The sequence below is a fragment of the Odontomachus brunneus genome, unplaced genomic scaffold (assembly GCF_010583005.1).
Source record: "Odontomachus brunneus isolate Ranch 3 - 2012 unplaced genomic scaffold, Obru_v1 Obru_scaffold_298, whole genome shotgun sequence".
Lineage (NCBI taxonomy): Eukaryota > Metazoa > Arthropoda > Insecta > Hymenoptera > Formicidae > Odontomachus > Odontomachus brunneus.
In genome coordinates, this window is record NW_022639748.1 from 67,969 (window position 1) to 92,003 (window position 24,035).

Sequence of the window (24,035 nt, forward strand, 5' to 3'; positions counted from 1 at the left end):
TGACATTTATTGGTAAATGTTTCAAAGGACGTAACAACAATCACAATGCGATTAATATTGATACAATGTTGTATAACTAATTAAATTTAAACATACAACGTGCTCGCAAACGAGAGAGAAAAAAGGAATTTTCTCTCTCTTTTACGAGCACATTGTATGTTAAAGTTTGATTAGTTATACATGTATCTGTAGGGATTTGCGTATTAATTATGGTTAATTTTAGTTTTAGTATTATATTACTGCGTTTAGTTTCTTTTATGTTATATGTACTGCGCGTTGATAAAGGTTGGTCAGCCTGGTTTCTATACATATATAAGATGGCTAGTCTAGTCAGCGCCGGCTCTATCGCTGTACAAGGAGAGGAGGTTCTCTCTTGTGTAAGACAGATTTCAGTTATAAAGTAGTAAAGCCTTCAACTATCAGATTCCTGATCTCTTCATTGTAAAAACCTTAACAATTCTGGTAGCAGAGCGTGGTTACCGCAAGAAAGCTGCTGAAAAAGAAAGAGCGAAAGGTCGACAAGAAAATTTTGAGCAGTCATTGAAACAAGAAGCGGCCACGCCGGAAAGATCGGGAAGGTAAGAAGGAAAGAAAATAACGCAACGAAAAAAAATGGACAAGATACCAATGAGTGCTGTTCCACAACTTACGGTAACAAACTACTACGTGTGGGCTATGAAATTAGAAGCAATATTAGGTCTAAAAAAGGCGAGATACGTTCTCACAACCGACCGACCTACGAATGATAGAGAACGTGAGAAATGGGATAACGATAACGATGACGTCGTATCTATTATAAAGCTAACCTTATCCGATGACCAAGCTATGCAATTCGTGGACGAAACTAACGCAAAGGAACTATGGGCGAAAATCAAAGGAACGTATGTGGAACTCTTGAAGACTAAAATCGACGCCACTGTTGAACTACGTAGCATAACAATGAGCGATAAAGATACGGTAGTGGATTACGTCGCACGTGCACGAGGTTTAGCGTCGAAATGCAAAAGTCTGAGTGTTAATATCTCGGACCGCGAACTCGTATACGAGGTGTGGCTATTAAATAACAAGACTGACACTGCTACAGAAGAAGTGCGCATGCGCCAAACGCCAGCAAGCCACAGCTGTTATCGTGAAGCCTTCTCTTTCGAATGCAGTGCCTCTCGCTTCTGTAAACAAATCAGTATAGCCGTAGCCTTCATTCGCATTAGAGTTATTTTTTTGTTTCGCTGAAAAAATGTTAAGTGTAACAGTAGAGCAACGAATTGTTGTGAAATTTCACATGAAACTTGGAAAAACTGCTACTGAAACATATAATTTATTGAAAGAAGTGTATGGCAATGAATGTTTATCGCGCGCACGTGTTTTTGAGTGGTTTAAGCGTTTTCAAGATGGCCGAGAAGACGTTCAAGATGATTCACGCCCGGGTCGCCCTTCCACGTCAAAAACGGATGACAATATCGAAAAAATCGGTAATCTGATTCGATCGTCGGTTAAGTATTCGTACGATTGCTGAAACTGTACGACTTGATAAAGAATCCGTACGGCAAATTTTACATAACCATTTTAACATGAAAAAAGTGTGTGCCAAAATAGTGCCTAAAATTCTCACGTTTAAACAATAAGAAGATCGCAAAAATGTTTATACTTTGAATGCCATTGAAAATGACCTAAACTTATTGGAAAGGATAATAACATGTGACAAATCGTGATATTTTACTTATGATCCTGAAACGAAGCGCCAATCCATGCACTGGAAGAGCCCCTCTTCACCGAGAGCCAAGAAAGCTCGAATGAGCAAATCAAAATTTAAAGCAATGATGATTGTTTATTTCGATATTCATGGGATTGTGTACCTTCACTGGGTTCCGGAAGGTCAAACTATTAATCAACATTACTACCTTCATGTTCTTGCTGAACTCCGTGAAAGAATAAGGAAAAAACGATCCGAATTGTGGAAGGACAAGTCATGGGTTCTCCACCAAGACAATGCACCGGCTCATTCCACATTGTCTGTCAAGAGGTTTCTAGCCAAGTTCAGCATCCCAGTGTTAGACCATCCGCCTTATTTGCCAGATCTTGCGCCGTGCGACTTCTATCTGTTTCCTAAGGTGAAATCTGCCTTAAAAGGAACAAGATTTGAGTCCGTTGAAGCTGTGAAAGAGAAAGCGGCACGCGTCCTGAAGGAGCTGACAGAAGAAGACTTCCAGCACTGCTTCGAACAATGGAAGATTCGCATGGAGCGTTGTAGGGATAGAGGAGGGGTGTATATTGAAAGTGATAATAAGTAAAAATGTATGAAATCAAAATAAAATGTTTTACAGCGTCAGTCTCGTTATTTAATAGCCACACTTCGTACTACGTAGTGAGAGGCCTGAATGGTAAATTTAATCGCATAAGAAATACACTTAAAACGCAATGAGATTAGAAGCTAGACGACGTATTAAAAGATTTACACGAGGAAGAAAGAGAACTGAATAATCAGAAGAAACGTAACGATGCAGCTTATGAAACCAGAGTTGGAAAACGCAACACTGGGAAGAAATGCTACATATGCAAAAAGCCTGGGCATATAGCGAAGGCGTGCTGGCATCGAAAATCTAACGACAATGATGGTGAGAAAAAGGACCGACAAGACAGAGGGCCCGAAAATCAGCGGAGTAACGCGCAGTACCGAGCTCACTCACAGAAGGATCGTCGAGATGGACGCAGTAATCGAGACGAGAAAGCCAACGAAGTCACTGATGACTATGCATTTGAAGCATATGACGAAGATTGTAACGATAATCATAAAGTAAGTTGGGTACTAGATAGCGGTTGTAGTAGTGATCAAAGAGAAATTTGTGCTAAACAATTTTAATTATGTAAGAGGCGACGTTTTTCTGGCGGGTAAAGGATGTGTGACAAAATCAGAAGGAATCGGCTCGATTAATAGTAAATTTGAGATTAATAATAAGTACGGTCCTAATGTACATCTTAGAGATACTTTGTGTGTATCTGAATTAAGAAATAACTTGCTTTCCATACGAAAATTAGATGAAATGGGTTACAAAGTAATATTTGGTAATGATTCAGCACTAATCTACGATAGTAAGAAAACACTTGTAAGGAAAGGAATTAAAGACGGCCCTAAATACATTATAAAGAGCAAAATTACAATTAACGTTTGTTTTATGAGCATAGAGAATGTAGGAAATATGAGTAATGAAATGTTATGGCATAAACGTTTAGCGCATTTGAGTCCTAGATATATTGATAGATTAGTTAAAGAATCTCTGGTTGAAAATTCTTATAAAATCTGTAGAGGTGAAATTGAATGTGAATCTTGTAGTGCATCTAAGCTAACACTAAAATCTCACAAAATAATAGAGTATAGAGTTACTAGTAAACTATTAGAATTGGTGTATATTGATTTGTGCGGACCTATGCCAACTAATTCGATTAAAGGTTCCTGATATATGATGGTAATAATAGATGACTATACTGGCATATATTTCGTGTACTTTCTTAAACAGAAATGTGAAGCATTAAACTACTTTGTTGAATTTCAGAGAAAATTCGAAAACAGATTAGAAATTAGGATTAAAAATATTAGAACTGATAATGGTCGAGAGTTCATTAACGAGAATTTTCGTAAACATTTAAACGAATCAGGTATTAGTCATCAAAAGACCGTGCCTTATAACCCACAAAGTAGCGGAAAAGTAGAAAAAGCGAATCGCGTACTATTAGATAGGGCCCGTACCATGCTTTATGATAGTAATTTATATCCCAAATTTTGGGCAGAAGCAGTGGCAACGGCATTTCACATCTCAAATCTAACACCTAGAAAAGGGAAGGAGAATACCCCATTCGAATTATTTTTTGGCCATAAGCCATCTCTGGAACATTTAAGAGTATTTGGTTGTGTTGCATTTTTCTATGTGCCTAAACAACATCGCGATAAATTAGAGCCTAGAGGCGAAATTGGTATAATGGTAGGGTATGCTAGAAGTCGTAACGGATACCGCATTTACGACGTTAAAAATCAAAGAGTAGTAGAAGAGCGAACAGTGAAATTTCATGAAAACACTATAGGTATACTGTTTTAATTAATTCTAAAGAATTGTCCAATAATGAACTTAAAATTTTTGATTTCGAGTCATTAGGTGAAAAAATAAATGATGAGTTAGGTGATAGGGAAGAAATACCTAAAGATGACGTTGGTGTAGAACCCAATATCGGATCAGATACAAGTGATGACGGAAATAATCCTCCTCAGAATATAAATATATACGAAAGGCGTAGGGGTAGACCAGAAGGTACGACTAAAGCTGTAATGCAAATCCGTTTAGATGAACAAAAACGAGATCTTGAGGCAAGATTATTGGAACAAGGTTCGCAGATCACAACGAATTGCTAATACAGATAATAATAACGTTCCTATACGCGATACAAATGATTCCGAAGCTAACGAAAGTAATAATGAAATAATTCCCAATAATTTTGAAAAAGCAAAAGTAAACATAGATTGGTTAAGTTGGCATGGCGCTATGAAAAATGAAATAGAGTCGCTAAATTCACACAATGTGGAAAATTGTTGACAGACTACCAAATGTTAAAACTCTGAAAAGTAAATTAATTAATTATTAATTAATTAATTAATTTATTTATTAATTAATTAATTAATTAATTAATTAATTAATTAATTAATTATTAAATTAATTAATTATTCCATTAAAAGTGACCCTAAAAATGGAACGAAAAAATACAAAGCACGCAGGATTTAATCAAGTAAAATATAGAGATTATGAGGAATTATATTCTCCTGTAGTCAACATCGAAGCATAGAGAACGTTGTTGAGTATTGCGGCTAAGCGAAATATGCGCATTCGTTTTTATGATGTAAAGACAGCTTATCTGTATGGATCTATTGATGAAACAGTGTATATGGAAGCACCCCCCGAACTATTATACTTTAACATACAACTGAATTTTTTTGAATCCTGTATGCTATCTCTGCTGTTTTGCCTGTAAAATTGTATAACTGACGAGTAACAAGTTTTTAAGTTAGAATATCATTTTATGTATATTTACCCACAAAGGTCGAAGGCACAATTTTATTAATAGATGTTACTTGATATGATAAGCAAACAATATATGCTCACGACTATTATATATTTGTCAATAAAATCATGGAATAGATAAGTTTATGTCGAAATTTCGCACAATTTTAAATAAGTATAATACCGCGAAATTATCGTATTTGAAATCTCTTTTTTTTTATTTTAAAGAGTGAAGTCTATACTTTAAGGAACATTCGTCCGATTTTTAAGTTATTCTCTTCCCTTCCCGTAGTTCTTTCAAAAGTAAATATGTGTCGCGTCTCCAAAAAAATTGCACAATTTGACATGATGAGGTGAACTAAATTTTTTCGTAAATTTCATGATAATCATCGTCAAGTATAGGTCTTCTCTTGCAATTAAAAAAAAACTGATTTGTACGATTTTTTTCGCGGAGTTGCGACATATCAAAGTTGTATTTTAATTTTAAATGAACATGATACTGCGAAACATTATCATATTTGAAATCTTCTTTTTTGTTTTATTTTACAACGGTTATCGTAAGATTTGTGAAAATAATTAATTCCACTCAGTAGAGTACATCAAATTAAACGATTTAAAAAAATACATAGGAGGTGGGGATAACTTCGATATGTCGCAACTTCGCAAAAAAAAATCGTATAAATCCGGCTCTTTTTTTAATTGCAGGGAAAAGTCTATACTTTATGATGGTAACATAAAATTTACAAAAAAAATTAGTCCACTCCGTAAAATATGTCAAATTGTGCAATTTTTTTAGAGACGCAACATGTCTTTACTTTAGATTTATCTATTATATTATATTTCTAATATTTAAGAAAATATAATAAACTTTTTATATATTCATATCATATATAATAATTAACCCTTATATAACCTACCCACTATAATGATGTTGGCAGATCTTTAAAAATTAATAATTATAATTTTTATTCGCGTACTATTTAAAAGTGTGCAATATAAATGTTTGTGAGTATTAAAAATGTATTTCCCACACAACATATTTTTCAAAATGCTTTTCGAAAGATAACTTGGAAATTATATTAAAATATAACATTGAAATAATTCAGAAATATTTGTGAAACATTTCATCAAAATTTTTTCACTTAAATATTTCAGAAATCGTTTATAATAAATGTTGATTTATATATTTATTAATAAATTTAATTAATTTAATTAAATTTTATATGGTTAAGTAGATTTGTTTTCTATTTCTAATTGTACTATTTCATAATTATACTCAAAGTTTATAATATTTTATGACTTTATATATTTAATAACAGTTAATAAAAAAATTTTTATTATAAAAATTTCAAGATAACGAAATGGAATGTGCGGAATTTTGTAGACATTATCTCATTAGCTAAGGGTTAAATTAACACATACAATAAAATTACAAAAAATATAATTTTTATTAAAATAAAATTATTTTATTAAATCATATTATGAAAGAATTATATTACTGTGTTAATTATAACATATATAGACAAAATATAAGTCATTTACATCGATCGAAGATCGTGGTATATTGTCTAAAGCAACAGACTCGTAATCCAAAGATGCCTCAAGGATCCAAGTTCGAGTCCCACCAGTGAGAATTTTTAAATGTGATGTAACATTGGAAATTTCCAGTAAAATCTGCAAACATTATAATATTTCCGAATAATTTCTAAATATAAAAATACAAATAGTTTCTGTATATAGATAAAAATATCTGAAATGTTTCCTACATATTTTTGAAACATTTCAGATCCATTTCAGGTAGTACATCATAGCGGATATTTTATATATCTGAAAGATATCTAAGACATGTCTGAAATATTTCTTTGAAATATTTCATCTTTCATAATGAAAGCTTTTTTAAAACTATTTGACATATGTTGGTGCTGTGTGGGTTCCCTGGTGAAAATTGAAATTAAAGAGTAAATTAAGTGTAAACGAAGAGTGATGGAAGTGTAAATGAAGCGCTTACAAAGCGTAAAGTGAAATATCGGGACATAGAGCAATTGGGTATGCTTAGCAAGTATACCCGCTTGCTTCACGTTCCGATATTTCAATTTGCGCTTTGTAAGCGCTTCATTTACACTTCCATCACTCTTCGTTTACACTTTATTTACTCTCCAATTTCAATTTTCACAGAGTTTGTACTCGTAGCTAAATGCACGTTTGCTCGTCTCAAATTGTGCTGCACTCATTTACCACTAAAAGATACACTTAATGGTACGTTTTTATTACTCCTTAGCAATCCGTAATCACCACTCATTCTTAATAAAAGTGCCCCTTTTCGACCTATAAATGAGGTCATTATACGAATCCGCCATTAGTTTTTCATTTGCATGCCTAGTTTAGGCGTTATCAATTTGTTATTTAAGAACTTAGTCTCAATCGAAAAAGGCAGCCTTGAGGATCATGAATCCGCCATTAGTTTTTCAATTGCATGCTTAGTTTAAGAATTATCAATTTGTTGATCGAGCACCTCGCTTTGGGTAGGTTCAAGGACCATAAATCCGTCATTAGTTTATTATTTGCTTGTTTAGTATTGTTATTAACAAATTGTTAATTACGCACTTTGTTTTGTTCATAAAAGACGGGCCTCAAGATTATATATTCGCCATTAAAGCTCCGATCGCGTGTCAATCGTTTAGGACTTTAATTGTTAAGTTGAAAATCGTTATTGTTTATACTATTAAGCACGCCGTCGCATGCTAAATAAGCAATTATTGTAAACTATTATGTATGCAAACCGAAAACCGAAACTTCCTTGTTCATACCAGGATCCGCTTACACCCAACACTGAATACTTCTCCATGGTCGGTGTTGTTCATATCAAGATCCGTTTAAACCCATCGCTTAGAGATTCCTCCATGGTCCGCGCTCAGTTAATATAGCCCCGAGGCTCCCAACACGAGGTGCCTCCACTGGTTGTCAGTCAGACTTAGAATATTCAGCTAATCTCCGTCCTTAGAAAATTTCTAGCACTTAGACTTAGGCTACTCTTACCGGACTTAGAAAATTTCACGACTTATGGCACCTAGACTTTGGCACGACATTCGGACTTAGAAAATTTCTGGCACTTAGAATATTTCACGATATCGGGACTTAGAAAATTTCTGGCACTTAGACTCTGGCGACTCATACGGACTTAGAATATTTCTTGATATCGGACTTAGAAATTTCCCGATCTTGACATTCAGACTCTGACAACTTACTCGGACTTCGACTAATCGCGCTATTTACACATATTTAGTACATTCCTTTTTTCAATTAGTACATTCTTTTTCTATCATTTTCAGATTCGGACTTTGGCAATATCCTTCGGACTTAACGAATTATTCTATTTGGAAAGTTCCCACATGTCGTTGGGTGTCCTGTACCGCCATTCCTCACACCACTACCAGTGCTGATTGTCTTGAAATAAACAGTGAATTAGTTTATTTGGACAACGATAAATTTCTATCAATCCTGTCCTCCAGGTGGGTGACCCGAGTAAGGTTGTAGTGCAGCATCCTACTGGCAAGCGGTTGGTTTTCCGACTCGGGTCGCGCGCAGGGCCGAGTGCGGACGTAGATTCGCACCTCCCCGGCGAGCTCTCCGGAAGGGAGCCTCCGCGAGTCAGCTCGAGTGCGGCCGAGAGCCCACACTTCAGCGATAACTCACCTGGAGTCTCTTCTCTTGCTTCCCAAGCTTCCTCCTACTCCCGAGCGTGCCATCCGAGGGAATCCTTAGGGAGATAGACCAGAGCCTTCCTCGGTGATTCCCATAGAACCCCAAACTCGACTTAGTTCCCTCGTGAGCAGAAACGTCTGCACGTTCCCTATCCGGACGTGACACTATTATTGATGGTAACCAATCACGCAAAGAAATACAGCTAGCGGAATAAATTATTTTTATAATCAATTCCGTGGATAACGAAGACCAATTTGAATTCGAAGTATTTGAAGATATGTGCACTGATGCCATTTTTGAAGATAATGAAATCAAGCCAATTTATAAAGAGGAAGACAACTTATCTTCTAATGAAGATTTTATACTTCTATAATATGCCCAACATATTGTAGAAACACTCAACCAGCATCCAAATTGGTCTTTTAATATAATTAAAAAACGATTCTCCAAAATAAAATATCGTAACTACATAAGTATCGAAAAATATGTTGAGCAACATGGTACACATCGGGAAAAGTGACAATCTGTAACAAAATATTGTTTGGAGCAATTCATGTAGGCCCGTTCGGAGAGAATTTCTATTCATGATCAAACTATTTGACGTTGGGCTTTGTATCATACCAGATTGTTTGGATTCATGGATTTTAAAGCGTCCTTGAAATGGGTCGGTAAATTTAATCTCTTAGGTACTGTACGTCACTATAGTGACTTTTGCGTATGTCATCTTTTTGGACCGTACGGTACTATAGTGGATTTCGCGTATATCTTTCTAAATAGTACGCCACTATAGTGGCTCATTCTTAATTCTAATAAATTATAATTTATTCATCTAAAACTGTATTCTAATGTACTTGCGTAGTGAAAAGCATTACCAGACACAAATCGCAATGTTATATTGTTTTCGCGTAGTCTGCGTTAAACTTTGCCATACAGAGCTCCGCGGAAAGTCATGCCGTAGCTAAGAGGTTAAATAGACGTTTAATTTTTCATCAAGAAAAATTTGTCTGTTTACTTCCGTCAAGAAACAACGTAAAATCAAGCAAATTATAAACAAAGGCATTGAATTTTATCTCGATTTTATTGATAACATTTATCCAAAGTTTGATGCAAATGAAATATTCAATACCGGTCAGTCGGGATTTAAGTATACGTCACTTTCTAATCGTACATTATCATTTACAAACGAAAAAATTACGACAGCTGTGATCCCTCAATTAAACGCTCGAACTCATTCCTATATAATTCAAGTGATTCTTTCTATGGTAAGAAAATTGATGTCACCATGGTGATTTGTTTCCAGGAAGTAGGTGATCAATTTCCTCCAACAATACAATTTCGTAATTATGAAAATCTTGTACTTTGGTGTTCCAAGTCTTTTAAACTGGATAAAAGGGTTGTAGGTAATTTCTTTCAAAATGTTCTTAAGCTGTTTTGTTGAATGAAATGTAGAAAAAAGCTGTTCTGATTATAGATTCGTAGCTCAAAAATTCGATGAACTTTACCAAAACGATAATGATGCTATTTTATTAAAAATTTTTTCAGAAAGTTTAACGAGTTTGATGCAACCACTCAATCTTTTTTGTTTACATCAATGGAAATATTTCATCAAGCGTTTTACGGAACACATTTACACATTTACGGATTACATTTCTTACAGGAAATCAAACATTTATGCACAGATGTGAAAATATTTAAAAAATTAAAAGTTTGATTTTAAATCAATTTCAATCTACAACATATTAACCAATGTTTAAGTATGCATGGTTCAAAAGCGAGTTTGATGTTCCATATGTGAAGTTTAAAGGTATAAGACAAATTTTTCTTTTAAGTAGTCCACTTGCCAAATTTGTAATCAAAATTTGTAATCAAAATTTTTAATCAAAATCCTACTTGTATCAATTAATAATCAAAATCCTACTTGTATCACATGTTCATATGATTTTTGCAGTAAAATTCTTTCTTACGAATGCTTTTTTGAATGCTATCACTATCATTAGTTTCTTTTTTAGTATATTTTTTAATCTTTTATTTTTTTATTTTTTATTTAATTTTGTTTTCTATTACTCTTATTTTTGCTACTAAAGTGAATTAAAATAACAATGAAATTTTAAAAAATAAAAAATAAAAAAATAAAAAATAAGATATAAGAAATAAAAAAGTAAAAAAATAAAAATAAAATTATATTCAAAGGTTTGGAAGACATTTAATTACATATAAGAAAACTAAATCAATGCAGGCCAACATAACATTTTGGGTGTGTAAATTTAATTAATCTTTAGACTGTCGGGAAAGCCACTTTTATAGCTCTTGAGTTTAAATTAAAATATTACTATTTTTAGTGGTATTTTAAATAATTAAATTTTTTAAACACATATGTGTATGTAGCCAACGCAATGCGTGTCTCTCCGGTGCCCTCTTCGCGCTTGTTTACGCTTCGCGTTTGTTCACACTTATGTCACCGAAACATTAATTGTAATGCTCCATTATGCATAGCACTTTGTTTTAAAAATTATCATTTGAAAGAAATTTTATCATAAATATGGAGAAGTCAACATAAAAAAATCATAAAATGTATAAAAAATACAAATATTAAAAAATATAAAAAAATTAAAAAATATAAAAAATTATAAAACAAGCAGAAAAGTAAAAAAGTACAAAAATTAAACATTAAAAACCAAACAAAAAAGACTGCATGAATCTATATGTTTATATTTATTTATATTGCTAATATTGCACTTAGGAAATTTCAAAATCTATGCTCAGTATGGAATCAGCGGTACCAATCAGCGATACCAAAAATTTTCAAATATACTATTATTCAGAAAATAAATTTTTTTTATATTTGATCGTGCCGGAAAAGCTACTTTTATGGCTTTGTACAAATCTCAAAATTTTGCGCCATGTGTATGTTACTTATGTAGAAATATTTTTAAGAAAAAAAAACCACCTTTTTAATGAAAAAATGCCGGCAGCCTAAAGGTTAATACGCGGTAGAATATAATTTCTCTGTAGTGTGATGCACATTTTGATGACATTTTCTTAATTCGACGTGCAATAATGGATGGTTTTCTTTCTACAATAGGTAGACTTTTCTAAAGGTCGACGCTAGTAACTGCGAGAAATATATTAATTTCTTTTTTAACCTCATCTTTCCCCTACTAACACGTTTTTAATTATGACAAAAAACACTATGTTGGCCTGTCCTAATTTTTTTTGTATATCACATACGCACCCACGCACACACAGGAAAGGTATAAATTTGACCGTGCATCCTGCACGCGATACTCTAACTTTCAATCCTCATAACTCGAAATGCATTTAACGACAAAATACTTCATTATAGTGTTTTGGAAAGCTTTTAAAATAAGTTATAACAATGTATAACAAAAAGGTGATGTTCCGTAAAAAAAATCAATTTAACTTTATAACGGCTTTGCGTTACGTGCGGGATAGTCTTAGTCGGTGTGGTGCGGGTTTCGTTTGTAAAATGAAAAGCAGTGGTGTATGTTATAATAAGGTGGAACTATATTCTTATTTCGAAGCTATGTACAATTATTTACATGCGACGTTACGCCGTTGGCGCGTGGTCGCGTTTTTGCTCTCGTCGGGAGCCGATGTTGTCGTTTTGCGATCAGCTACGAGCGTCGAGGCGCGCGAGCATCCGGCGGGACGCGGTCGGGAATGTTTCCTGATCTGCTATTGTTCGTCGTTCGGAGTTCGTTGCCTCGTCGGCTTTAAGCTGTTTATTTACCCTGGTTTTAACCTAGCTGGTTTAAAGGCGCTCGTCGTCACCGGTATCCTACGCCCTGTATGCGTTCGCAATCGTAGGTGTTAGCGGCGTGGTGTGAGGAGAAAAAGATGTCGACGTCGCGTATCCACTTCGGTCGACTGAGCGGTGTATGGATAGGAAGCCGACGTCGCGTATCCACTTCGGTCGGCAGAGCGGTATCGGGGAAAGGATGTCGACGTCTCGTATCCACTTCGGTCGACGGAGCGGTGTGTGGATAGAAAGCCGACGTCGCGTATCCACTTCGGTCGGCAGAGCGGTATCGGGGAAAGGATGTCGACGTCTCGTATCCACTTCGGTCGACGGAGCGGTGTGTGGATAGAAAGCCGACGTCGCGTATCCACTTCGGTCGGCAGAGCGGTATCGGGGAAAGGATGTCGACGTCTCGTATCCACTTCGGTCGACGGAGCGGTGTGTGGATAGAAAGCCGACGTCGCGTATCCACTTCGGTCGGCAGAGCGGTATCGGGGAAAGGATGTCGACGTCTCGTATCCACTTCGGTCGACGGAGCGGTGTGTGGATAGAAAGCCGACGTCGCGTATCCACTTCGGTCGGCAGAGCGGTATCGGGGAAAGGATGTCGACGTCTCGTATCCACTTCGGTCGACGGAGCGGTGTGTGGATAGAAAGCCGACGTCGCGTATCCACTTCGGTCGGCAGAGCGGTATCGGGGAAAGGATGTCGACGTCTCGTATCCACTTCGGTCGACGGAGCGGTGTGTGGATAGAAAGCCGACGTCGCGTATCCACTTCGGTCGGCAGAGCGGTATCGGAGAGAGGATGTCGACGTTGCGTATCCACTTCGGTCGACGGAATGTCTAGGATCTCTAGGAATTTCGAGTTCTGGTCGGTCGTGCGCCTGAGAGGAGCTTTCTGATCAATCTCTCTCGATATCGTTTTCGTGTCGGCTTTTATACTAATTTGCAACAAACAGAGCGGCTGTTTGTTGACCTTGCGGTTATTCCGCGCGTGGATGTTCGGCGTTTCTTTGTTAATAATCTAAATAACGTTTCTATTGTCGTGACGATTTCCCGGATCGTCATAACTTTGACCTGATCTTAGCAACACCGCTCAAGGTCAAATTACTAATATCACCAAATATATCATTTTATATCCTATAATTAATATATTTTGAAAGTGTTACATGTACAGATTATTTGTCCAATACTTCATATTAGGTGTTCCGGTTAGTTTTGAGGATTCACTGTAGATGGCTATAGCTGCTGGAAATATTTTGAAAATGGGTATGTCATGACAAAGCTAGGACATCTCTACAAACAAATTGACACATGTCCTGTTCACTCGTAAACATAAACATACTGCTTAATGCGACTAAACATGGAACGTGATAAAGAGCATTTTCGACATCTATCACTTTACTGCTTTGATTAGAAGAAAACAGCTGCCGAGGCTCACCGATTCATCTCAGGAACTTATTCTGGGTCTGCTCCATCAGTTAAAACGTATGAGTTCTGGTATCGACGATTTAAAAGTGATGATTTAGATTTGAAAGACGTTCAGGTCAACCAAAAAAATTTAAAGAATAATATTTGTTCACTAAATGCCTTTGTTGCAAAACTGATACAACGAGCGATCAAGAACCACTTTAAATACGTTTTAAAGCGGTGCATAATAATAATAGTATAAATAAGACTCTCCTAATTTTCATCTATGCCAAATTACAGGCATTGTGAAATAAAAACTCAGCTCAAACACTTCAAGAATTAGATACAACATTAAATGTTGGTAAATCAACCGTTTCTGATCGTTTACACGTAGTGGAAAAAGTTAAAAAAGAAGATAAATGGGTTCCACACGAATTGTCTGAATTGGTTATTCAAAATCGTTTAACTATTTGTACTTCATTGCTTTCTCGTCACAAAATGAAACAATTTTTATATCAAATTGTAACTGGCAATGAAAAATAGATATACTATGATAATCCTAATCGTAAAAGATCGTGGGTAGATCCAGGCCAACCGTCGACATCGATTCCAAAACGCAATACCTATTGAAGTAAGATTTGTTGTGCATTTGGTGAGACATGAAGGGCATCGTGTATTATGAGCTGCTGAAACCGAATCAAACAGTTACTACTGAGCTTTATCAATGACAATTAATCGATTTGAATCATGCTTTGAACGAGAAACGTCAAATAACAGCTCAAAGAAAACGCAACGTGATTTTGTTGCATGACAATGCTCGACCACACATTGCAAAAGCAGTTAAAGATACCTTATCGGAATTCCAATGGGAAGTCTTACCACACCCCGCGTAGTCTTCAGACTCCTCTTCAGATTATTACTTATTTCGATCGATGCAGCATCATCCCTTACTGACCAGCACTTCAAAACATATAATGCAATAAAGAAATGGCTCGATGAATGGATTGCTTCGAAAGACGAACATTTCTTTTAGCGCGGAATCCACTTATTGCCAAAAAAGTTGGAAAAAGTTGTAGCTAACGGTGCAAAATATTTTGATTAAAATAATTTAATGTCTCTCTAAAATATACGTGTTTCTTTTTTGCACAAAATCTCTCAAAACTAACTGGATAACCTAATATATAATATCATTCATTGTTCACGCTAATAGCTTGCAATCAATGAATAAAACGCTGTCAAAATTCTCGCTATTGCGTATTGCCAATATCGCATGATACGTTTCGGTAATATTCTTCTGTCAAAGAATTTTTACAAAATTTCTACATCTTATATTAACAATATTTTCTAATATGGTGGAGCATTATTTTGCACGGATACGTAGTAATTCATACGTTTTTCCTCAGCACCAATAGCGTGCATTCTTCTCAAAACAATATTTGTCCACTAAATACCTTGCAAAACGACTGATACAACGAGCAACCAAGAACCGCTTTAAATACGTTTAAAATTCTTCCTCCCTCCCATCAACGTAAATCCCTAAAGCAGTGCATAATAATAATAGTATAAATGAAATCCTCCTAATTTTCATCTATATCTACTTCTACTGTACAAATACATTTAATAAAATTATTCAACACATCTCTGATACGGAGCCGTAGATAACCAAACGAATACTCATATATCGATTAAGTGGTTTGTGCTATGGCGCAATACAGTATACTGTATCATTGAAAAAACTTGATTTCCGATATTTATATCAAAAGTCCTATCAGAAATATTTGTGTAATTTTTAAGATCTCTCTTAAACGTTACAATGCAGCATTTTTTATGTTGACATTGATTTGTGGATACGGCAGTAAGATATGCAGAAAATATGAAATAGAATATTATTATAAATGAACACGTGTGAGATGCGCAGAAAATGTGAAACATGATACAATGGTCATGGAGGTATACATATTTAGCACAATTATTAGACTAATCCCCTCGCAAACAAGACACATTTTGTTAGAAAGAGATGGTGATATGCTGATGATATAAAAATATGTCGGTAATAAATTATCGCTGGTAATGTCCGTATATCTCCCACCTGCATGACGTTATATCCGAGTGATGACATCCCCGCGGTTATCCCCATTTCACGATAGGCCTTGCCCTTTTAACTCCCAGTCCACGGTACGTCCCGCCCTTTTTACGCACATCCCGCCGCGTGACATCACTCCCCCAGCGTGACGTCATACTCCCACCACGCGACGTTATAACCTTCTCCTCCGTGACGTCACACCCATGGAACCCTCCCCCTCCCGACCCCCGCAGGACCATAGTTAGAACCGGCCTTATATTTCTACTGACGTCAGTACATACTAAGAAAGCGGATAACAGAATGTTAAAAAGAGTTAAATGGAATGTTTATTTATAACTGTAATGATTATATGTAATATAATCATAGATAATATGATAAACGTTGATTGTATACATGTTATATCTTTTCAACATTATTGCAATCTCCAAGTATCTAAGTTTTTCGTAAATATGTTCTATAAAACATTAAAAACATTTGGAATCATATTATTGAGTAATGTCATAATAATATTACTGTAATGATTTTATATTTATTATGTATATGTCAAGATCGAGAGAAGTATGTGGCGTTGGAAAGAAATATAATCGGTATAATTACCACGAAAAAAATTTCTTTTTATTTTTTTATTTTAAAAATATATTATGATATACACATGTTAGGTGATGAACTTAATTCCTGTCGCGCGCTATTAGAGGGTGCCGGCTCCAACGTTGGCATGTTTCGACGATGAAGTCGCATGTCTTATATAGTTTAGACATTGCTAAAAGCAATTCAGTTTTCACAGCTTAGATTTCTCGACGCCAATGAGATTTTTCAATAGATTGAAAATGAATCGCGATAAGCTGTTTCTCCAACATGTGCTTCTTCACTACTTCGACCTTAAGAAAACTGAAACGCATCGCTTATTATCCAAAGTGTATGGGAAAGAAACTCCATTGGAAAGAACATGTAGACTTTGGTTTGAATGCTTTCGAAACGGTAATTTTGACGTGAGAGACAAAGAACGTTTCGGACAGCCAAAAAATTTGAAAAAGTCGAGTTGTAAGAATTACTCGATGAGGATCCAGCTCAGACGCTTTTAGGGTTGTCGAAAACGTTAAATACTACTCCAATGGCCTCCATCTCAAAACACTTGCTGTATTATGAGTTCTTGTGTCCAAATGAAACCGTTACAGCTAATCGCTGCTAAACCAACAGCAATTATGCCGATTGAGTGAAGAGTTGATACAAAGAAGACATCCATATCCAACAATCGACGCAAAGTCATTCTTTTGCATAATAACACTCGAACGCATGTTGCGAAAAGCTTGAAGCAAACGCTTTTACAGCTTGAATGGGAAGTCCTCCGGTATCCAGTGTACTCTTTAGACATAGCATCGTCGGATTACCATTTTTTCCGGTCGATGCAACACACTTCTACAGTTACGAAAAAGTCCAAAAATGAGTGGATAAACGGATTGCCTCGACACCGCGTTCTACCGTCGTTGGATTGTCCTGTTACCTGAAAGATGGGAAAAAGTAGTAGAAAATGATGGAAATTATTATTTTCATTAAAGTATTCATTCATCTTCCCTTCGAAACAAATCAATTCTGGAGACGAAAAAGCGGCAGGAATTAAGTTTACCATTTAATATGTGTGCATACGCGCACATATATTTACGCGCAGATGCACATACACATTTATATATTTGTATATTTGTAAATAACTTCTCTCTCTTTATCTCTTCTTTTCCCTCTTTTCTTTTTTTGATATTAATTTTCCCTTGTAATAACATTATTAAAAATCAATCATAGAAATATCGCAACATTAATTGTAACAGTTTACAGATTTTACCTTTCATAAATTTGTGATGTTCTTTTCTTATATGATGGTAAAGGTTATACAAACGCTTATGTATACTTGGTACGGTACCGTCATTACCCACGAGGTGAGTATAAATAACTTTTTCAGTTCAATGACTTTTTAATCTTTTCATTATATTTTTGTGAAATTCTGAAACGAAGTATATGTAATATATGGTTTGTCTTTTTTATTGCTAATATATTTCCTTTTATACGGTATAGAGCGAAAACTTCCGTGAAGGAATATATTGCAGTAATTGGCCTCATGTCGCTGGCGAACGGAGCTTAAGGCCGCGAATGATTATAATGCTGATGCAAAAACCGATGATGATTAAAGCATTAAAATTATGTACTTTGTCTGTAGAAATGTTTGTCAATGTGAGTGCTTCGATATTTATGTGCTATTATGTGAAGATATATTAGCTAGAAAGTTCACATGCATGTACATTTGTTTTCTACAAACGTCTTTTTCATTTTCAGGTGATGAATACGACCATCTCTTATTACTTTCTTTTACAAACTCTAAATAAGAGAGGATAAACAGCATAGTCTTTCACTTTACTTTATTAATTATAATCTTAATTAAGTTTTTCTTATCAATGTTTCCAATTAATTTCCAATTATTAATATTTATTTAACGATTTTATGCACCTTACAAAAAATTCACATGAAGTAATATGATATATTCTGTTCCATATTAAATGTCTGTGTGACCAAATTCTTTATGTACATGTATAATTCAACTACATATGCCCAAATCAATGTATCGTAATGCATACAAAAAAAATTATAAGATTCATGGCATGTGTTAGACGCAATCCAATAAATTAATGTATAATACTATGTGAAAATAAGTAAGTAGTAATTTATTTACCATTCAGCTGCAGCCAAGAAAGGGACTTGGTTTACAAAATAAGTTCTTATCACCATCCACACATCCTTTCATCCATTCGTACCTCACTTGCTATGCCTTTTCTTTACTCTTTTTCGCAGGAGTCCTACAGTTACTCTATGCTTAATCTACTATCACTCTATCACAGCCAAACTTCTCTCCTACATCTCTCCTTCTCTGTTTTTCCCTGAAACTTCCTTAATTTTTTCTTTTATTACTTATTTTATATACCTTTACAGCGTTTCCGGAGCGAGTGCGAGTGACTGATGTTTTTGGGACGAGTGAGAAAGAGAGTGAAGGAGAGTAAAAAAAAGTGATTGGGAGTGTGAGGATGAGAGGAGGAAAAAGTGGGGTGAAAGATAGGTGGAAAAGTATAGGTGAGGTGTGAGAAGGTGAGGGAAGGGAATAAAGAAGAGAGAAAAGAGACAGGTGTAGAGAGGTTAGAGGTGTAGATAGGTTAGAATAGATAGGAGAGAGAGGAAAGAAATGAGCAAAAGAAGAGACATCTGGAGAGGTGGATAGAAACTAGGTGAAATAAAGTATGGCAAGAAAAGGAAAACAGAAGAAACAGGAAAAGAAGTGTAGATAAGGGAAGGACAGAGAGTAGGGTTGACTGGGCAAAGAGAGAGAGGAAGAGAAGAGCAAAGGAATGAAGGGACAAATAGAGGAGAATGGGAAAGGTAAAATAATCAAAGGAAAGAGGTAATGGAAGGTGGATGAAAGGAGAGCGAAGGGAGTATAAGTTCGGACGAGGTGTGGAAAAGGAAAAGAGAATCAATAGGAAAGAAGGAAAGGGAAGAGGAAGATGAGCATGACTGGTGTGCATTTAAAAAAGAAAAGAAACTACAAAGATCGCCTCAGAAAAAGAAAAAAACGAAAAGAAATGGAAAAGGGAGGAGGGAGAAAGGGGGAAGAGAGGGGTAGAAGGAGATGATGAAAGGGTTGAGGGAAATAAAAAAAGAGTTAAAGGAAGTAGTTAAGGAAGCGGTGAAGAGTTAGGAGAAAGAGATGAGAGAGGAGATGGAAGCAATGATAAGAAAAATGAGAGAGAGGGAGGAGGAATGGGGAAGAGAGAGAGAGAAAAGAAAAGAGGGGTAGAATAGAGGAGCTTGACAGAAGGTGGAAATAAGGAGCTCTCTCTTGGAAGGAAGAAGAGAAAAGGAAAGGTAACAGAATGGAAGCTAAAGTAAAGGAAATGGAAAGAAAAATGTAGATGAGAGAAAGAAAGGAAAGGAGGAAAAATATATGAGTGAAGGGGTTGAAAGAAGAACTGAAAGAGATGGAGGAAAGAATAAAAAGAGTATAGAGTGTGGTAAGAGTAGGTGAAGAGGTAGATCAGGTAAAGGTGACAAATATAAGAAAGAGGAAGAAAGGAGAGTGTTAGTGAAAACTTTCGAAAGGAAAGAGATAATGATGAGGATGAGAACGAAAATAGGAGGGAAGGAAGTAAGGATGATAATTTGACATGGAGAGAAAGGAAGATGAGGTGGCAGATAAAGGAGATAGCAAGGAAGGAGAGAAGCAGAGGAAGGAGGATATGGGTAGGGTATGGAAAAATACAGATAAAAGAAAAATGGTGGTAGTGGGAGGAAAAAGAGGGGATTAAGGGATAAGAAGGGTGAAGTATAGGAAGGATGGGGAAGAAGAAGTAGGGAGAAGGAGGGGGAGGAAGACAATAAGGGAAGAGGAGGAGGGAGGAGATGGATAAATGGAAAAGGGGGTAAAAGGTAGCATTTCGGAACGTGGCTGGGATGAAAAATGAAGATAAGTTCTAGAAAAAAAATTAGAGAATGGGAGATATTGGTTCTAATGGAAACATGGGTAGATGAGAGGCTGGGAGAGGATGAAAGGGAAAATGCCAAAAGAATATGAGTGGAAAGTGAGGTTAAGAAGGTTAAAGGGGTGAGGCTAATAAGGAAGAAGGTAGCGTCAATAATGAGGGAAGTATGAGGAATAAGAAAGAGAGTGTGGGGAATGGACTGGAAAAGAAGATTGTGGTTATTTGATACATTGGTTTTGACTTATGGGTAATGGGATATGGAATAGAAAGGAGATGAAAGGAGACAAAGGAATTGGAAGGATTACAGTATAGGTTTTTGAGATGGACTATGTGTTTGGACTATAAGATGGCGGGATATATGGTAAGTGAGGAATTGGGCAGAAAGAAGTTAAGAGGAAGGGCAGGGAGGAGGTCAGTGTGGAAATTTTAGGAGAGGTTGGAGGAAGGAAGAGATAACAAGTAGATGCTAGAAAAAGATGAACGGAAAATGGAGTAGGGGCAAAGTAGTGGGAAGGAGAGAAAAGGAGAGAAAGAATGTATGCGGGGGTGGAGAGTGGAGGAGGGGGAGAGAGTAAGAATGAGAGTTTGAAGAGATATTGGAGAAAGAGAGGAAAAACAAAAGGAAGAGAGGTGGGAAAGAATAAGGATATCTGGAGTTAATAAGTGGTATAGGTGGGTGAAGAGGGAGGTGATACCGAAGTATCTGGAAAAAGGATGGTCAAAGAAGAGGTGAAGGAGAGTAATTAGATTTAGGTTGGGGATTGAATTGAGAAAGGGATGATACTGGGAAAAAGAGGAGAAGAAGAAATATAGAATATATGGAGAAGAGGAAAAGACGTAGAAGCATTTTTAGCAAAGATGTTGGAAAGGAGGTATTGGAGAAGTAGAGTTAGCAGGAGATGGTGGAAAATTTGGTGGAGGAGAGAGAGGAATGAATAAAGGAGATGGGGACGAAAAGGGAAAGGGGAAAAAGGAGGAGTATGGGAGTGGGAGGAGGATAAATAATTGAATGCATGTAAGTGAGAAGAGAGAGAGAGAGAGAGAAAGAGAGAGAAAGGCAGGAAGAGAGAGGGGGGGGGGAATGGAAGAAAAGGGACGGGCGGTTAAAGAGAGTGCGTTTTATAAATTAGTAGATAAATTAGATAAATAGATTTAACATAGATTTAAGTTAAATGTAAGTTAGATATAAGTTAGTAATAAGTTAGTAATAAGTGGAATAGAGAGAGGGGGCAGAGAAGAGAACGAGGTATGTGTGTGTGTGTGTGTGTGTGTGTGTGTGTGTGTGTGTGTGTGTGTGTGTGTGTGTGTGTGTGTGTGTGTGTGTGTGTGTGTGTGTGTGTGTGTGTGTGTGTGTGTGTGTGTGTGTGTGTGTGTGTGTGTGTGTGTGTGTGTGTGTGTGTGTGTGTGTGTGTGTGTGTGTGTGTGTGTGTGTGTGTGTGTGTGTGTGTGTGTGTGTGTGTGTGTGTGTGTGTGTGTGTGTGTGTGTGTGTGTGTGTGTGTGTGTGTGTGTGTGTGTGTGTGTGTGTGTGTGTGTGTGTGTGTGTGTGTGTGTGTGTGTGTGTGTGTGTGTGTGTGTGTGTGTGTGTGTGTGTGTGTGTGTGTGTGTGTGTGTGTGTGTGTGTGTGTGTGTGTGTGTGTGTGTGTGTGTGTGTGTGTGTGTGTGTGTGTGTGTGTGTGTGTGTGTGTGTGTGTGTGTGTGTGTGTGTGTGTGTGTGTGTGTGTGTGTGTGTGTGTGTGTGTGTGTGTGTGTGTGTGTGTGTGTGTGTGTGTGTGTGTGTGTGTGTGTGTGTGTGTGTGTGTGTGTGTGTGTGTGTGTGTCTGTCTGTGTGTCTGTCTGTCTGTCTGTCTGTCCGTCTGTCTGTCTATCTGTGCGTACGTGGCTGGTAGGAGCGAATGTAGGAAAAGAGATATTGTAAGAAATTAGATTGTAAAAATAATAATTGTAATCCTATAAGTTATTGATCCTATAGGGGATCAATAGAAGCTTTATATACAGGGTGAGGAAAAAGTATGGAAACCCTGAAAAATCTCAAAAAATATAAGTTTTACAGAAAAATGTTTCAAATAAAAGTTGTATAATTTAAAAAGGTCTATTCAATGGTCTCATCAATTTGACTCTGGCTGGCGTCGTTAAGATGAAGTCAAAGTCACTTTGAATTTTTTAAATGGAACACCCTATTTTTTATTGCATATTCTTATAGCATATCTCGAGAACTTCCCAAAACAATATAATAAAATATTTTTTCGTTAAGAACTTTTCGAGTAATAACACTCGAAATACCAGTACTTTGACATAGTTTTGGCGAAAATAACATCGTACACTCTAGAAGACACTAACGGTTGCCCTCTTCTAGCACTTTAAGCGACGTGTCCGACAGAGGTGAATTTTCACTCACCTCATACGTTCCCATACAGCAGGGTGTCCAAAATATATCATAGAGATATCCTAAAGATATATTTGGGATATGTGATATCTTCAAGATATCCCTATGATGTATTTGGGACATTTCTGCTATGTGGGTTAGTTCTATATTTAATCCAGCAGAACCCGATAACGAACTAGAAATGAATCGTTCGCCCAGCCGAGAAACACACGTTATCAGAAGTGGCGAAATTGATAGGGAAATAGACAGAATGCGAAAGGAGTGCGGGATAAGAACCTCGCGACCAGAACCACGTCAAATTGACGAACGGGCACGGGACATCGCACCCCCCGCCGAGTCAAATGGACTACTCGGGCTCAGCCGCGACAAATTACTACTCGATATAATTAACCAAATGCGGCATCAGATCTGTCACATGACCGAGCAAATAAATGCTCTTAATACGGATAGGCATCTTAACGCGAGACCAGGAAATATGGACATTACGTACGGTCAGACAACAAACTACGTGCGAAACCGACACTCGCGTGCTAACAATTATTTATTTACAGCTTAAGAAAGCTAGGAACCTAATAAGAGAGTTCGACGGTTCTCATAGAATAGGTTACAAAAATTTCTAAACGCGAGCTCTTACACCATAAATAATATAGACCCCGCGGACAAACCCGCATTATTAGAGGCCATCCTATATGTACCAAGCTAAAGCCATGATCTACTTCTACACTTGCGATATCCAGAACTTCGAACAATTAAGAATGGAACTAGAGATTTGCTACTCAACGCAAAAAAGCATAACTCTTTTACAATTAGATTTCAACTCGCTAAAGCAAAAAATAGGAGAAAGCGCACAATCATATGGCTTGCGAGTTGACAAACTCGCGATGCAACTCTATCAAACGATAATAGACAAACGAAAACATACAAACGACCAGAAACGAACAAAACTAGAAATGATCCAAGCACAGGCTCTCCAAAATTATCAGATAGGATTACGTGATGACATAAGAACAGTAGTACGAGCACGAAATTATAATACCTTGCACGAGGCGATTTCCGCCGCCAACTTAGAGGAACGGATGCAAGGAAACGTGAACTCCCCGTAAAACAAAAACCTTTAACATACATACGAAATGACAGAAC

General features: G+C 36.5%; 1 protein-coding gene across 1 annotated transcript; it reads left to right on the forward strand.

Annotated features, from left to right (window-relative positions):
* Positions 1–17,823: 17,823 nt before the first annotated feature.
* On the forward strand, positions 17,824–18,439 carry LOC116853269 (odorant receptor Or2-like). Its single transcript, XM_032834250.1, has 3 exons — positions 17,824–17,925; positions 18,062–18,217; positions 18,320–18,439. Exons 1-3 carry the CDS (start codon positions 17,848–17,850, stop codon positions 18,377–18,379), a joined length of 294 nt encoding a protein of 97 aa, XP_032690141.1. The 5' UTR covers positions 17,824–17,847; the 3' UTR covers positions 18,380–18,439.
* The last annotated feature ends 5,596 nt before the right edge of the window (positions 18,440–24,035 follow it).